We start from the raw sequence: 17,158 nt of genomic DNA, 5'->3' as shown, positions 1-17,158 counted from the left end.
TATATAAATAAACTTGCATTGACTTGCCTATTGGGCTTTTAATATTCCTTCTCAATATCAAGCACATCCCTTGACATCTTTCTTTATGCAATTACAACCATTAGCTGCTTGTATCTGTGCAGATGTTGTAATTGTATTGGCTGCTTTTCTGCAGAAATGTGAAATCTAGTGATGTGTTTAATGTTTTATCCATCATTTCTTGATAAAGCCACATGCTTTCTGTTAAAAGATATAGTTTCCCAAATGCTGTTTTATTGTAACGCGTTTTGAGCCACTGCAGCATGAAATAAAAGTCACAAAAGTACAAAACAGTGTGATGTTTATTTGACATTCATTCAATAAAAAAAGAAAGTTAACATAAAATTAGTTCTAAAAGTTGTGAACTAGCATGTTTGACAGGATGTTTGACAGGATTGTAGAGCAACAGGTGCATTCCGGAAAGCCGATGGTTAGGATACACTGGACAGTGGAGGAAATGGATTCTGCTTGCTGACAACCAGCTTCTGGTGCTGATGGGAAATATAACCCTTGATGTGACCCTGAGATAGAGAGGAACACATGTTCCGTATTCAGAATCACACTCATAGACACATAGCAGCAGCACTACAACATGTTTAATCACTGAAATAAAATACAAAAATTTGATAAACAAAAATCTGAAATGTTGCCTTGACAACAAACTGAGATAAGTGCAGTTAAAAGAAGTTAAAACACTAAAATTACTTTCATCATTAAAATAATTACTTTTATTACAAAACAATTCATATTATTTTGTCGAAAAACAAAAGTTAAAATTAAAATAAAATGAAAGAGTAAATTAAGCATAAATATAAAAACTAATGGCAATTCAAAAAATGAATAATTTGGCATTAATTGGCACAATATAACTTATTAACGCACTGTTACTGTATCTCAGAATTGTACACTCTAAAGCTTTAATCTGTAACTATTTCCCGTTTGTTTTGGAATTACATTCGGTGTCTGATGGTCAACAAAAAGTGACATGTGCATCTCACCATGTAGATGAGGTTGGCAAGGATGCATTGAACCTCATCGATGTCCACATCATCCACCTTCATCATCTTCAGTGCCACCAGGAAGGCGTCCAGAGGAAGCTGATGGGTCTTCAGCAGATGGTACCTGCAGATGGACAGGCGAACGGATGTCAAAGAAACCACACAACTGATCAGAGCTGTTTGAATGAATCACTCACACTTTCTTGAAGAGGTTCCTGTAGGTGATGATCTTCAGCTTTTCCAGAATGAGGAAGATGCCGCAACGGATGAAGAAGGTCTCATGTTTGACTAGAGCTTCATTGAGGAGCAGGAGGTTCCCCTCGCTGACACACACAAGCAGAGGATGATCATGGTGGTCTACTGCATCTTCACTGTAAGTGTGACGTGTGTGTGTGTGTGTGTGTGTGTTTTACCTCACGGCTTTGGTGACGTCAGCAAACTGCATAAGGTCGTACTTCTTCAGCAGCTGATGTGTAGGCATGTGACCCTGAGAACAGAAGATCCAGAGAACATTGATCAACACCAGGGGTATTATCAGTAACTACAACTGTTAAATCACTTTAGCTAATAATTAAAGACAAGATTTTTAAGTTAAATTTAGTTTAAGCCGATGTAATTAAATCACTAAAATAAAGGATAAAGGAAATTCTTCTCCTTTCAATAAATATACATGTGTAAGTGTAGTATGAACAATTCTAAATCTGGTATATATGGTCTAGTCATCTGTATTTTTTAAATAAAACCAATGATTAGATCTGTCAAATATAACTGGATATAACTTATGTATATTCATTCCATTCACCACTTTTTGCAAATCTAACTTGTTCGTATTAGTTAATCATATGATAAGTTCTTCCTGATCAGCTTCATCAGTCTTTAAATGGTCCAGAAGACATGTTCATACCAGCAGCATCTTGACGGGCAGCAGGTAGATGAGGATAAGCCTCTTGTTCCTCTGACAGGAGCGATGGCAGTGAGTGAAGGAGAACGACAAATACTCCTCAGCTGGACACATGAGAGACAAACGTTCTTCATTAATGACCTCACATCATCATCATCACTGTCATGTACCTGCAGAGTCCCACCTTGTTTAAAATCACTGTCAAACATGGCTTTCCTGCCCACATAGTATTTGTATGTGACACGCTGAGCCGTGCTGTAATCATCCTTCAGGTTGGAGCTGTCGATGGCGCGGATCAGTGGCTTACAGAGGTGCAGCTTATTAATCTGAGACAAACATGAGAACTCCACAATAACCTCATCATTTAAAACGTGTCAAATACAACAACATGGAAATATTTCATGAAGACCTAAACTAAAAGAGAACAAGAAATGTTGTCTTGGTAACTAACTGAAATATGTGTTAGATAAAAGCTCTAAAATTATTAACTGAATAAATAAAACTAACACTGATATAAATATAAATTACATCTAAAAAGCAAAAAAAAAAAAAAAAGGGAAAAGATAACTAAAAATATATATTTACACACACACACGTGTATGTATGTATGTATGTATGTATGTATGTATATATATATATATATATATATAAAATACAAATTATTTAAAAAATTATGAAAGCTATAATATACAAGTATATAATTATAGCATAAATAATACTATATACAAATCTATAGTATATAAATAACACTGCAAAGAGGCAGATAATGGTTAAACTTAAAACCATAAAAAAAACAATTGTTATTGAAAGTTAACTGAAATAAAAGAATAAAATATAAAAACTTACACTTATTTTATTTTAGATAGTTGTCTAGGCAACATTTCAAATTTTCATTAAGACATATTTACAACCAGCAAAGATGAATAAAGATAACAAATACAGCAAAATTACTATTACTAAGATTAACATGAAAGCAGAAAACTTCATATTCACAGTATCTTCATATCTTCACATTAACAGTATCTCAGTGATACTCAAATAACATCAGAGGTCAGCACTCCAGACTCTTACTTTGAAATAGATCTTGAAGAGCTGATTGATCAGGAACAACATTCCCCATTTCTTTGAGTCATCGATCCCAGCGCGACTGAAACACACAAACACGTCACATGACCATTCAGACACACCACTCAGACTTCCCCTGATTTCTACAGCACAGGGGTGTCAAACTCAGTTCCTGGAAGGCCCTGCAAAGCTTAGTTCCAGCCTTGCTCCAACACTCATACCATGTCGTTTTCAAATAAGCCTGAAGCACTTGATTAGTTGGATTGGGTGTGTTTAATTAGGGTTAATCTAAACTCTGGAGGATTCCGGCCCTCCAGGAACTGAGTTTGACACCCCTGCTATAGCGCTTTATACAGTCCAGATCTATTCAACACCTGATAGCTGACAGTGTAAATGACATGATTTGATATAAATTAATTACTTATGTACAGTACAGTTCAAAAGCTTGAGGTGAGTACAAGTTTTCTTAAAGTAATCAATTAATTTATTTTACTTTATTTCCTTTTCAAGTTCTATTGAACTTTCTATATATCAAAGAATTTTGAAAAAAATAAAATCATGATTTCCTAAAAAATATGAAGCAGCACAACTGTTTTCAACATTGATAATAACCAGAAATGTTTCTTAAGCAGCAAAACAGCATATTGAATGATCTCTAAAGACTGGAGTAATAATACTGAAAATGCAGCTTAGATCAAAGAAATAAATTACAATATGAACACATAGAATACAGCTATTTTAAATTTTAATAATATTTAACAGTTTTTACTGTATGTTTGTGCTTCAGAATCAGCTGTGGACAACAGTCAGAGGTGTGTGTGTATCACTGTGTGTGTAACTCACTTGTCACTGGCACACACTCTAAAGCAGCTCATGAGTTGTTCAGCTGCTTTCTCCAGCATGTCTCCAACCTTCCCCTTCCCCTTCGACTGCAGCTGCTGCTCTGCCTGTCCACACAGACACACACACACACACACAATGAGCCGCTGCTGCTCTTACAGATCTACAGATGAATGATATCTACTCACATTATTGGCAAATATCCTAAGGTCAAGCGTCACAGCAAACATGATCGGCAGTGCCCTGAAAAAACACAGTGATCATCAGCAACTGTCATTTTGTTGGTGGTTTAAAGGGTCATGAAACACCAAACTACTTTTTCTGAGATTTTAGCAGAAGTTTTGCACATTGTAGAAGACAATGTTAGCATCCGTTAATTGTAATTGTTGGAGATAACCTGGTTAATTTTGTGTTTTTTTTGTGCCATTTTCATTTTCCGGGTTTAAAATCTACATCGTGTTGACGTCACAGTCTGTGACATAGCAAAGGACTATACTACTTCGATGACACGTCAGTGTCTCATAATTATTCATGAGACTACATGTTCTTATACTATGCAACAGCAGGTTCATATATTTTGGATGCAGAGTCCAAATGCAAATGGTTCTGCATTTACTCAATGGGGGTGAAACTAAACTATCTGAGAAAAAAAACTAAGCTGTGTGTTGCCCATTTACCCTCTTCCCCCTCCATTTTTGTAGCATTTTTTTTTAATTGTGGTGAGAATAACCAGTAACGAGTGCTGAATCAGGGTTTCACGACCCTTTAATACAAAACAAACAAATAAGCCACATCTCACCAGTTCTCCTCTTTATGCGCCTGAAATGCTTTCAGAAATGATGTTCAGCTGTGTTAAAGATCAAACACTGAACAACTGCACATCTAACATACAGTAACACCAGAAGATCTGACATAAAGGATATTGAACGACCACCGTCTGACATTTGTAGGCCTCTACAAAGTCATGATTGGACACAGCGAATGTGCATCTGCAGAGAAAGAGACGAGACATCAGACAGAGAAGATGCATCGCTGCATCATTGATGAGGAATCAGTACCTGAGATGAGCGGCCACCATCTCATCATACGGTGGCACCAGCAGCTGCTGACACTTCTCCTCTGGACTGGACAACTGCAATTGTTTAGAGAAACAGGGTAAAAATTATAAATAATAATAATAATAATAAAAAGAGTAAATTAAATATCTAAATAAAAAGAAATATAAAATAAAAATTGTGTAAAAAAAATTGTGCTTATTAAAGATTAATTTATAATATTTATAAAATATATTAATCTACATATCTATTTTTTTTTTTAAATGATGTGTTTAAAATAAATAAAAGTTTTGAGTTCTGGGGTCCATGGAAATGTTTAGAGAAAAACAGGGCATTTTATAAAACATATATAAGTAATAAAAAAAAATAAGATTAAAGTAAATATCTGAATAAATGAAAATATTATATATAATTTGTTTAAAATAATAATTAAAAAAAATACATTACTTAAGAAAAAAAGCGTAGAAAAAAAGCTAATAAAATTTTCACATATTTATCATTTTATAGTTTTAAGGTATCAGTTGTGTGTTTATATATGAAAACACATTTTAGATGGGGGTTTGGATTTGGGCATCTGTGGCAGATGAAACACTGAAACATCCTTCACAGGACAATGGGGTTAGTGGTGTTTGTCTGTATACTGCAGCGCTCGACCTGTAGACGAGGGTTGGCCACATGTGGATGTTTGAAGGACATCATCTCTGCACAGAACGCCCCGTCTCTGCTCTCTATGGCCTCCAGAACCTTCAGGAAACACACACAAGAGTCACATTACATACAGAGGAGAAAGCATATGACAATAACACAGCTATGAAAGAATATATGAAAGATAACAGACAACAGCTCGTTTACCTGCTGCAGGTACTGATTCAGTGTGATATGAGCCATCCTGTTCTCCACAAACACAGGACATACACACCGCTATGATTTCTAACGTTATTGTGCTGCCTACCGAGAAAAGACAAATTGAGACAAATTCACATCTGACTAAGCAACAGAACATTTAATTCACATCAGAATAGGAAACAAAACTAGCATGGCAGTTGATTTGTATTTAGTGCGTGCTATTAAACGCTAGTATTTGAAATTAGCTCTAGCGCAGCTGCTACTTTATTTATTAATTAATTATTCGTTTCAGTAACCCTCATAATGCTCACGAAGCTTTATAATTAAAAAAGTGATATATATGATATAATATAAGTGATTTTTTTGTTTTTATATAATCACTTGTATTTATTGAACGTTACCCAAATGAATTCACATCACTTCGCGCGTGTACCTCACTGTGCAGAGCCGCTGACGTCAAGCAGCACTTCCTGTTTACAACTGTGAACACACAGCTGTGGATTCCAATTTGCACTTTCCATAAATGTAAATATTACTAAAATACACGAGTTAAAGCAACATGAGCCTTTGCGTAAACGTGTTGCATTTTAGAGTCTCCACATAGCACATTACAGGGTGGTTTATAACTATTCTACTAGGTAGGTTTTTGTTAATGTTTGTCAATAATAAAATAATGTCAGCTTTTTTTTGTTTCATTTACAGACATATACAGACATTTACAATTTGCTGCATTCTATATATAAAGTAATAATAGTGTCACACTGAGCTATATTAATGTAAAATTTTCTCAGTGGCATGTGAAAATGAAAGTACTTGTGTATTTAGTTTATATTTATGCTTACATATCTAATGATGATAGATGTTTTGTCAAAGAAGATCTAAAGTATTATTTTATTAATTTATATATTATTATTGTTATTATTTTATTAGCACCCATTAACCTGAGGTGGCTTAATTTTATTTCATTTTAAATGTAGGCTCTATTTGTTTTATGTGTGTGTGCGCGCGTGTGTGCGTTGCGCTGTCTGCTGTTCCTCCGGCGACAGATTCGCTGTTGGTTTGCCATCTTGTTATGGTTCTCGATGCAGTCAGAGTGAATATGAAGTTTATTCCGATGAATTCGAACTGTATACGATGAATATTTTCGGATATGTCTGTAGGCGTGTGTCGTGTCAATTCACAGCAACAGCTGAACTCACTTCATGAGGTTTGGATCCGGTTCCTTGGTTCTGGTTTTGGTTTATAGCTAATAGCTAACAGCTAAACTCTCTGCGTTTATTGTATTTCTTTTGTGAATTTAAATGCACTGAGATCAAATCTTACTCATGATGGCGGAAGACATTCAGAAATCAAACTTTAATGGACTCACCAAATCAGCCAAATCAGGAGCGTCTAAGAAACTCGTCATAAAGAACTTTAAAGGTGAGATGAACACAACACTAGAACTAACGTTACAGCAAGTACACAAACGACCAGCAATGAATCACATGTCTGTGTGTCAAAACAGTGAACTTCCTATACGGCACAGTCATGTAAAGTGTGTTCATTTGGCAGATCACTGGACTTATTATTATTGTTATATAAGTGTCTATGCAATAATATTATAAATAATATAAATAAATGATGTGTGTGCATTTTACAGACAGACCGAAACTAACAGACTCCTACACTGAAGATACATGGATGAAGCTCAGAGATGCTGTTAGTGCCATTCAGAACAGCACCTCAATCAAATATAACCTGGAGGAGCTTTACCAGGTGAGACCGCAGTAAACCAGATCATGAGTCCATTCAGATTAAATCCTCATATTAACCACCTGAGACATGAGGATTTGAGATCCAGGTAGTGACACAGGGTCAATATGTGCATTCACCTGTTAATAAAGCACTGCTACTTAAAATTATTATATAGACATACACTACTGCTAAAAATATTAAAGTCTCTCTTGCTCACCAAGGCTGCATTTATCCAGTAAAAAATACAGTAAAAATCCTGAAATATTATTACTGCAGAATGTCACATTTTTATTTTTGGGGGATTCAACACATACATGTTTTGCCAGCTAAGAAGATCAGCACTTTTAGAGTTTCATCCCCCATGTGATGTGAATGTGAATGTGAAGTGAATGTGAAGTGACATTCAGCCAAGTATGGTGACCCATACTCAGAATTTGTGCTCTACATTTAACCCATCCAAAGTGCACACACACAGAGCAGTGAACACACACACACTGTGAGCACACACCCGGAGCAGTGGGCAGCCATTTATGCTGCGGCGCCCGGGGAGCAGTTGGGGGTTCGATGCCTTGCTCAAGGGCACCTAAGTCGTGGTATTGAAGGTGGAGAGAGAGCTGTTCATGCACTACCCCACCCACAATTCCATCCGGCCCGAGACTAGAACTCACAACCCTTCATATTGGGAGTCCAACCCTCTAACCATTAGGCCACGACTTCCCTTTTCTTTTTTTTTCTTTTTTTTTTTTTTTTTCTGTGAGCATAAGTATTGGGACAGTTGACTCACAGGTCTTTTTAAGTGATCAGCTGTGTCCTGTTGCATTAATTGCTCCGATATTAAAAGCAGGGAATGTGTTTTATTAGTTATAGACATCGCTTCTGCATTCCAAGTCTTTCATTTGATGATGACACACACAAACCAGGATGAAGACAAGGGAGCTGACTTTTGAGAGAAAAGCAATTTGGATTCTGAAAGAAAAGAGGAACTCAATTAGAGCTATGTCAAAAACAGTGGGCATGGAGAAAAAAAAAACAGTTTGAATATCCTGAAAAAGAAAGAAACCACCACCAGCAACTACAGCAACCAACAATGACTTGGTCAGCTGAGAAAAACAATGGTCATTGATCAGAATACGAAAGAGCTTTATTGCCAAGTATGCTTGCGCATACAAGAGATGACAGACAAATCATAAAGGCTGTGGAAAAGAACCCTAAAATAAGTGTCTGTAAAATCACCAACAACCTCTAGAAAGCTGGAGTGATGGTCCTAATTCAAGAAAATGCCACAAGACCCATCAGAAAGAAACCTAAAACACCCTGCTAATTCAGTCAAGCAGTTTAATCAGTCTTCAGATTTAAACCCTATTGAACATGAATTTCACCAGCTAAATAGGAGACTAAATGCAGAAACTCAGCAACAGTTGAGTTGCTGTATTTAAGGTTGGGAAAAGCATTTCAATGATGAAACCAAGAGTCACATTAGATTAGGGAATGAAATTCTAAAAGTCCTTTTTTATTTGATAAAGCATAAATGTGTTGAAACTGCTAATAATAAAATGAGACATTCTGTAGCTTTGTCTCATATTCATATTTGAATCGGAATATATTATGATTGGAGGCTGGTTTAGGAATGACAGAGGAACGACAGACACATGCTTTGCATGTTCACTTGTTTACTGAGTGCCCAAATGCATAGGGAAAACTCACGTGCATACAAATGGGCATGGCTTAACATACCAGTCAAACAGCACTTCTATTACACTCCATCCCTTTAAGATTTAAACATCTTTCTTTAGAAATATATATAAAACAATATTACACATTACATCCTTCAACATCAAAAACTATTACACTGAAAACCAAAAGTATTAGAAAACAACTACTAATAAACCTAGCCTTTTTGGAGGAGTATGGACCCTCCTAGTCATCTATGAACAACCTTTTCTGAGAGTGTGGTGCTCACTGGACTTTTTGGAGTCAGGTTCTCTGTATTTCCAGTAATCTCTGGCTCAAAACTGGCATAGGGTTGCCACCGACAGAAGGAATGTTCATGGCTCCATGTCATCAACATTGACAGCTGTATTTGGTATCTCTAATACTCCATGCACAGTGTGCTGCCTTTGACCCACCTGTACCAAATAATTTATAGGACCCTTCCGCTCAATTGAAGACATCAGCACCACCTCTAACCATTTTGAAAGACTGTTGACTTTTTCTGCAAAATAAATGTGGATTCTCTCCCATGGCTGCTCTGGCCATCTCCACGGGTGAAGGGGTGCCATTGCAGGGGGCAATAGCTACATCTCCGCACTCTTTCTTCAATGCAGCTAATCTAAAGTAGCAATGCAGCTAATATAATCCCGGCCACCACAGGAACCTGCGAACCAGGGCAAATTCCCAGATGCTCATCATAGCTTGTCTAGTAATCTGGGTCTTTATTTGGGTGGAATTATGACATGTATACCCAATAACACACACCCTTGGTCCTTTGACAGTTCATGTCAGAATGTAAAGTATGGTTTCAGCCTCTCCTGAGCCTCTCTCTGACATTTACAGTATAATTCCACACTTTGCATAGTGTTGGATCTTTCTATGTTGCTTGTCCTATATGCTTAGCAGACACATGGAGCTGATCCAACGGGGAAAAGTAGAACAGACTTCCTTCTTCTCCAATACAGTCTCTGCCCATAGTTGGTAGTCTGGACATTGCATCGGCATTCATGTGGCCCGCTATTTTGTGGTACTCAATATCATAATTAGAAGCCATCAGCACTAAAGCCCAGTGCTGCATTCTAAGGGCTTCCAAGGTTGGTATTGCTGCCTTCGGTCCAAGTATTGCAAGCAGAGGCTTGTGGTCGGTTATGAGTGTGAACTTCTGTCCATAGATATATTTGTGGAACTTTTAACCCCATAGATAATGGGCAAGGCTTCATGTTCTATTTTGGCATACTTTTTTTCTCATTTTCAGTCAGTGTGCAGGAGTCAAATGCTATAGGGCACTCTTCAGCATTGTCCATAATGTGCAATATCACATCACCCATCCCATAAGGTGAGGCATTGCTTGCTAATTTAAGGGGTCGGGTCCCATCATAATGTACCAGCACTGTACTATTGAGCAGCAGTTGTTTAGCTTTCTCAAAAGCTTTGTCACACGGTGAAGGCCAGTTCCAAGGTTGCTTGTGTTTTAGCCAATTGTGTAAAGGCTGCAGCCAGCTGGACAGAATTTTCAAAAACCGACCACAGTAGTTCAAGAGGCCAAAAAATAACATTGACAGCAACACTGACGGTACTAGTATCGGTACCAAACGGTTCCCAGGCAAATTGCAAATTAAAGTAATCATCCCTATCCCCTTGGAGTGGAGACTTTGGAGTGAGCAGGGCATGCGTGTGTCATTAAGTAGTCATAAGGAATGCACTTTGCAAAAGGAGCGACATAATTTCCTCATTATCTTCCGCTGGCATGTTCCTGTGACAGCAGACCCCTACTGCAATCTTTTCCTCAGTTGGTTATAGACCCTCTTTGTCGATGCGGTTGCCTTAATACTTAACACTGGCTTGCATGAACCTACACTTGGAAAGTTTTACTCAAAGTCCATACCCCTCTAGTCTGGAAAGCACTTCATCCAGTCTCCTAACTTGAACCTCTTTTGAACCTCACATGATCTAGCCCTTGCAGGATTTGATCCACGACAGCCTGGAAATTAAAAGGAGTACTGGCCACTCCATAACTGAGGCAATGATACTTGTACAGGCCACGGTGAGTATTTATGGTGAGGTATATTTCTGAGTGCTGGTCTAATTTTAATTGCGGATATGGATGCGCCAAGTCCAGTTTGCTAAACAACATTCTGCCCGCCAACTAAGCGAACAATTTTCTGTGTTGGACAGCAGATATGTTTCCTCTTAAGTTCTGGTTTATAGTGACTTTATATTCATCAACGATGTGAATGGACTTTTTTGCACGACAATTGGGGCTGCTCATTTACTTCTTTCATTCTTGGATATTATGCCTATTTTTTCCAGTCTTTCCAGTTCTTTTTCTATCGCTTCTCGTAAAGCATGTGAAACAGGTGTCACTTTCTGGAAGATCAGAGTTGCATCAGGACCAACTAGGATGGCAGCTTTAAAATTTAACTGTCACCTGTCTTCTCTGTGGGACGACTAAGTTTACTTCACTATATTACAGTTAACTCCTAATCTAATCATGACAAACTATATATTGTTGGAAAGATTTAAGGCTCCTAAATAGATATTTTACTAAAGTTTTTTGTTAAAAAAGTGACCTCAGTGGCCAGAGGAGGACCACAATAAGTTTGTTTTAAATGTTGAATTGTTAGTGTGTTCAGTTGCAATAAACTAAAGTCGAGTCGAGTCAAGTCAAAATTGATTTCTATAGTAGGCCTGTCATAATAGTCAATTAATCGCACGATAAAATAAATAATAATTTCGGTCACAATAATTTCTTTTTCAAATTTTTATTTAAAAAATATAACATCATGATGTGGGGTTAGTCTGGAGTGCAGCCCGTGGTAGAAAACACCCTCTCAGATGGCACAGATGTCCCGGAGATAGAGAGATAACGTCTCGCTAGAGTGACCAGCTTTGGGATGCGCCTTTCATTTGCTTGTGGATGTTTGCGTCTCAAGTGATACAGCATTGTACTTGCAATACTGCTTTATTTTAATACCGCATAGCATATTTTGCAAGTAACTTCATTGCCCTTTCTCTCGAAATGGGCCTACTTTTCGCTCGCTTCATTTGGCTTGCTCAGCTAAATATGTCTGTAGGTGTGTGGTTGCGTGTGTCAATGCGCCCAGTGAGTTCACACACATCCACGCACGCATGCACGCACACACGCATGAAAAACCCTTGCTGTAACTCTGTTACAAGATTTATTTTCAAAGAAAAGTAAAAAACTTTGCAGTGTTTCACCTCAAAGGAAGCTGATTGAGTTGGTTCTTTATACATGACCTGGTGCGCTTGCGTCATTCTGAAAAGGTGTTGTTTTTAACTAGATGTGGAAAAAAACAAGCGTGTTGGGACCGCGTCACTTCCATTATGAGCGCACATACCGCATTTGAAATAACGAACTTAAGCACAAAAAAGACGCGACATGTGAATGGCCCCTTCATCGGTCAAAATGTTTACTTTCGGTTAACGGTTAAACAGTCAATATGAGCATCCCTAACTAGGGATGGTTATCGTTAAGGTTTTAACGGTATTACTACTCTTACCGATACTGCTTAATGGTTCGGTACTTTAACGGTATTCTTATTGGTACTTTGTGTTGTGTTACTTTGTGTTGTGTAAGGCAGTTGAAAACTTTGCATTTCTCTGTCTGCACATAATGCAATTTTGAAAGATGCTTTGACAGTTTGCTTGTGTTTCCACCCTTACATGGAAAAATTTGCACTTATGACAACCAGTGATGTCTGCATCAACTCTAGTGAAGTATAACAACACTTTGGAACGTTTTGCTGTCTCCGCCCTCGTCACTCTTTGTATTAAGCAGGAGTTTTCGTACTGTAAGGGGCCGTTCACATATCACGTCTAAAAACGCGTTGAAAACACTAGACACGCCGCTTTCTGATTTTTTTTTTCCCCAAAGCCTTCTGGCACTTGCGCTCCTGAGTAGTCTGCTGTTGCTAAGCAACGATGACCTGCTCTCTCCATGAAGACGCGGAAAATTCAGCAATGGATAAATGGATTTGCTGCCGTAAAAACTGCTTGCAGTAGCACTGCTACTAAATTAATTTAAAAATCCACATACAGCTATCAGCTGTTCCTTCATCTTGGCTGAGCTTTCAGCGTTGTTACGGAAAAGGTGAGGAAGTTACATGACCTGCGGTGCGCTTGCAGCATTCTGAAAAGTTGAGATGTTTTTAACTCGATGTGGTGCGGACGCGCCTGGAAAAAACGAGCTTGCACACGCTTCCTTTATGAGCGCGCATACTGCACGCCTACATTTGAAATAACGAACTTGAGCGTGCAAAAAATGCCTCTTATGCGTGTGTGAGTGCATCGCTCATTCTTGTTGTGTGTGTGTGTCAGTGATGGAGAACTCGAGTCCTGGACTCGGACTCGAGTCCGACTCGAGTCACTATTCTTTGGACTCGAGTCCGACTCGAGACTCCATTCTCTGGACTCGTGACTCGACTTGGACTCGTGGACTGATGACTCGTACTTGGACTCGGACTCGGACTCGGACTTGAGGATGTATAAAATTTCACTTGAGCATTCATCACGTTGTTTTTGACTAAAAATTTTATAAAAAATGTTTCCTGCCCAAGACCGGCCGCGATCTATTCTTTTCCCTCACAGAAACTGCTACCGCTCGCTCTCTTTGCTTGACACCACACTCACTGATGTCACTCACTTTACTTTCACTTTACTTTTTTTCCAAAGCGCTCGGGCACTTACGGGAAAGGATGAAGCTGATTGGTTAGTTCTTGTCACATCACCCACGGTGCGCTTGCGGCATTCTGAAAAGTTGAGATGTTTTTAACTTGATGCAGTGCGGACGCACCGGGATGCTGCCGTTATGAGCGCGCATACGCTTCCATTATGAGCGTGCATACCGCGTGCCTACAGTACATTGGAAATAACGAACTTGAGCGTGTAAAACACGCGAGATTTGAACGGCCCTTATCGCGTTGCTTTCTGACCAGGCGCGTGCTGTCACACACACACACACATTCACTTAAACACATACAAACGCACACAGGCTAAATCACTCGGTCACTCACACACAGACGCTCTCTCTTTCTCTCTCTCTCTCTCTCACACACACACACACACACACTCACACTCACACTCTCTCTCTCTCACACACACACACACACACACTCATTGTAATATGCACATTTCCTTTTTTTCGCAGAGTGTATTTCTGTAATACAGTGTTAAAGGATTAGTTCACACAAAAATGAAAATTTTCTAATCATTTACTCCTCCCAATGCCATCCAGGATATCCATGGCGTTTTTTCTTAAATTATGTATTTTAAGGAAAATATTTCAGGATGTTTTTTTCATATAATGGACTTCAATGCCTACCAACTCAGTTGCTATTGTTTCCTCAAAAAAAAAAAAAAAAAATTCCAATACGGGACTCGACTCGGACTCGAACTCTGGTAATGGGGACTCGACTTGGACTCGACTCGGACTCTTCTTTGGTGACTCGGACTTGGACTCGGACTCGAACAATGAGACACGAGACTCAACTCGGACTCGACAGTTGGTGACTCGACTTTAACACTGGTGTGTGTGTGTGTGTGTGTGACTGACAGACAGCCTCCACGGCGCGCATGAGAGATCTTGCAGATCTCACAGACAAATGTCTTAATATGATCGCACATTAGAAATGTTTGGTGAGATAAAATGTGCACGAAAAAATTATTAAGCAAAAATACATAGTACATACATTTTTTCCCCTCCAGTACTGAAAGCAGAACCAATACAGTCAATAGCCCCGGGGCCATTTTAATAGTGGGTTTCGGTACCCATCCCTATCCTTAACTGACATATAAACATAATATAACATACAAAATTAATTCATTTTAAGCCACACAAAGTCAACATGTTGGTATTTCTTGCACTGAATCTGCCAAAAAAAAAAAAAAAGTTTATTGATCTTTGAAAAGGTGTACCTGCGTTTTATCATTTAACCAAGGCCGAGTGGTGCCCTTTCCCTTCGCTTTCCTTGTCTTAAAGGTGCTGTAGGGAACTTTTGTAAAAAAATATTTTTTATATATTTGTTAAGCCTGTCATTATGTCCTGACAGTAGAATATGAGACAGATAATCTGTGAAAAAATCAAGCTCCTCTGGCTCCTCCCAGTGCTCCTATTGCCATTTGCAGAAAGTCATGTGCTCCCGGTAAGAAATCAACCAATCAGAGCTGCGGTCCGTAACTTTGTTTGTGTTCAAAATGTAGAAAAATGAACATAATAAGCGAGTACACCATGAATCCATTTTCCAAACCGTGTTTTTAGCTTGTCCTGAATCACTAGGGTACACCTATAATAAGTGTTTATATTCGGACTATTTTAGATTGCTTCGGGGGTACCGCGGTATGGAAGCATATGGGTAGCATTATTCAATTTGGGATGTAATATGCAAAATGACAATGCAATATTTAAAATGGCAATGCATTTCTGTATTTACATTTACATTTTCCAATACATTTGTGCAATGTTTGGTGCAAAATGAAAATGAAAATTAAATTACATAATTTTCATTTGCCATTTCCTACACCAGTTTTAATATGTAAAATGAATATTAATTTTAACGCTTTATATGTTGCAAAATTAAAATGAAAATGTATTACAGAAATGATTAGATATGTCTAACATGTTAAAGCAAAAACTGTGGCAAAATGATCATTTAAATGCTATTTTTCTTAATTGCATTAACACTCACAGTCAAGACACTTACGATTGCATTTTCATTCGGTGTCCCGCAATGAATGTAGCAAAACTCAATGTGCACATTGAAAATGCATTCCGAGCCGATCACGTGTCCCCGCCCTCGCGCCACGTCAATCATTGTGTGAACAAGGCGGGGCTTACAGAAGGTCAGAGACTCAAGTCTCAAGAAGAGGATTCAATCAAGTGAGACAACATGGACAAGACAGTTGGTCCGTGTATGTTTTGATCATTTCGGTTTATGGCTTCAATATTTTATTCGGACTTGTGGGCGGAGCTGAAACGCTGCTTTCATCTGATTGGTCGAATCGGATCGGTTTTCATCTGACAGCCTTCAGCTCGGTCTTGTCATTCTTTCAGACAGAATAAGAGTCAGTGCGAGTGAAGCACTGAAATGTCTGAAACTACGCTCACTGTTAATTAGCATAATATTTGAATCAGATGTAGCTGGGCACATAATTCGTGCTGCTGAGACCTGCAAATTATTTCTAGGTTGTAGTATTGTATGAATATTGTCCCACTGATAAATACAGTGCAAATAGTTCTGTCCCTTTGGATAATAGTGAAGTGGAAATTAAAATCAATAATAGACTGAACAGTTCCATGTCTGTAACATTTACCACTCTCATCTTTTAAGTCATAAGGCACTAGGTATGTTTGTGTGTGTGTGTGTGTGTGTGTGTGTGTGAGACATTAATAAATAATTGTAAAAATGAATATAGTTACATTTCTAAATAAAAATAGTAAAATTAGCTCCATGCTGCTCAGTGCTCCTGTAGCCTACCCCAGAGCGCCCTCTTGCGGCTGTAGACGGTAATGTTTTCTCTTGGTCTTGAATAAATGTGACATATAGTCCAGTGCGACTTATATATGTTTTTTTCCTCGTCATGACGTATTTTTGGACTGATGCAACTTATACCGAAAAATACAGTTATAATTATTATTATTATTTATTATGAGAGTAATTGACACAGACTAGAACTTTAATGTTTCACCCAATTCAGCTCATATCTTTAGACTCGTCAGACTCGTGTTGCTTGTATAACTGGCCAGACTTACCTTCCCAAAAAATCCTATTTAATTTTATTTCATAAATTTAACTATATTTATTTCCACTTTACTGTTATCCAAAGGGAAATAACTATTTGCACTGTTTTTATCAGTGGGACAATATTCATACAATACTACAACCTAGAAATAATTTGCAGGTCTCAGCAGCACGAATTATGTGCCCAGCTACATCTGATTCAAATATTATGCTAATTAACAGTGAGTGTAG

General features: G+C 38.1%; 2 protein-coding genes across 2 annotated transcripts in view; one reads left to right on the top strand and one right to left on the bottom strand.

The window, feature by feature from the left end:
* Positions 1 to 302: 302 nt before the first annotated feature.
* pcid2 (PCI domain containing 2) lies at positions 303 to 6,214 on the bottom strand. The gene is made up of 15 exons (XM_026255542.1): positions 6,125 to 6,214; positions 5,730 to 5,825; positions 5,532 to 5,621; positions 4,881 to 4,954; positions 4,746 to 4,811; positions 4,622 to 4,663; positions 4,011 to 4,065; positions 3,826 to 3,929; positions 2,989 to 3,064; positions 2,102 to 2,243; positions 1,921 to 2,021; positions 1,430 to 1,503; positions 1,214 to 1,339; positions 1,017 to 1,140; positions 303 to 539 (listed from the first exon to the last, which is right to left on the bottom strand). Exons 2-15 carry the CDS (start codon positions 5,763 to 5,765, stop codon positions 450 to 452), a joined length of 1,200 nt encoding a protein of 399 aa, XP_026111327.1. The 5' UTR covers positions 5,766 to 5,825; positions 6,125 to 6,214; the 3' UTR covers positions 303 to 449.
* A 535-nt stretch (positions 6,215 to 6,749) lies between these two features.
* cul4a (cullin 4A) overlaps positions 6,750 to 17,158 on the top strand; it is a 35,898-nt gene continuing 25,489 nt past the window's right edge. Inside the window, exons 1-2 of the mRNA XM_026255528.1 lie at positions 6,750 to 7,145; positions 7,366 to 7,481. Coding sequence (XP_026111313.1) covers positions 7,049 to 7,145; positions 7,366 to 7,481 — 213 coding nt within the window. The 5' untranslated portion in view covers positions 6,750 to 7,048. The remainder of the gene's footprint in view (positions 7,146 to 7,365; positions 7,482 to 17,158) is intronic.

This window comes from Carassius auratus, chromosome 1 (genome assembly GCF_003368295.1).
Source record: "Carassius auratus strain Wakin chromosome 1, ASM336829v1, whole genome shotgun sequence".
NCBI classification, from domain to species: domain Eukaryota; kingdom Metazoa; phylum Chordata; class Actinopteri; order Cypriniformes; family Cyprinidae; genus Carassius; species Carassius auratus.
The sequence above is the reverse complement of the archived record's forward strand: the minus strand, read 5'-3'. Positions and strand labels throughout refer to the sequence as shown.

Coding starts and splice junctions, on each gene's coding strand:
- pcid2 (XM_026255542.1), bottom strand. CDS start 5,765: ATGGCTCATATCACACTGAATCAGTACCTGCAGCAG. Junction 4,066..4,621: donor GCGCATAAAGAGGAGAACTG/GTGAGATGTGGC, acceptor GTGTTTTTTCAG/GGCACTGCCGATCATGTTTG. Junction 2,244..2,988: donor TCTTCAAGATCTATTTCAAA/GTAAGAGTCTGG, acceptor TGTTTGTCTCAG/ATTAATAAGCTGCACCTCTG.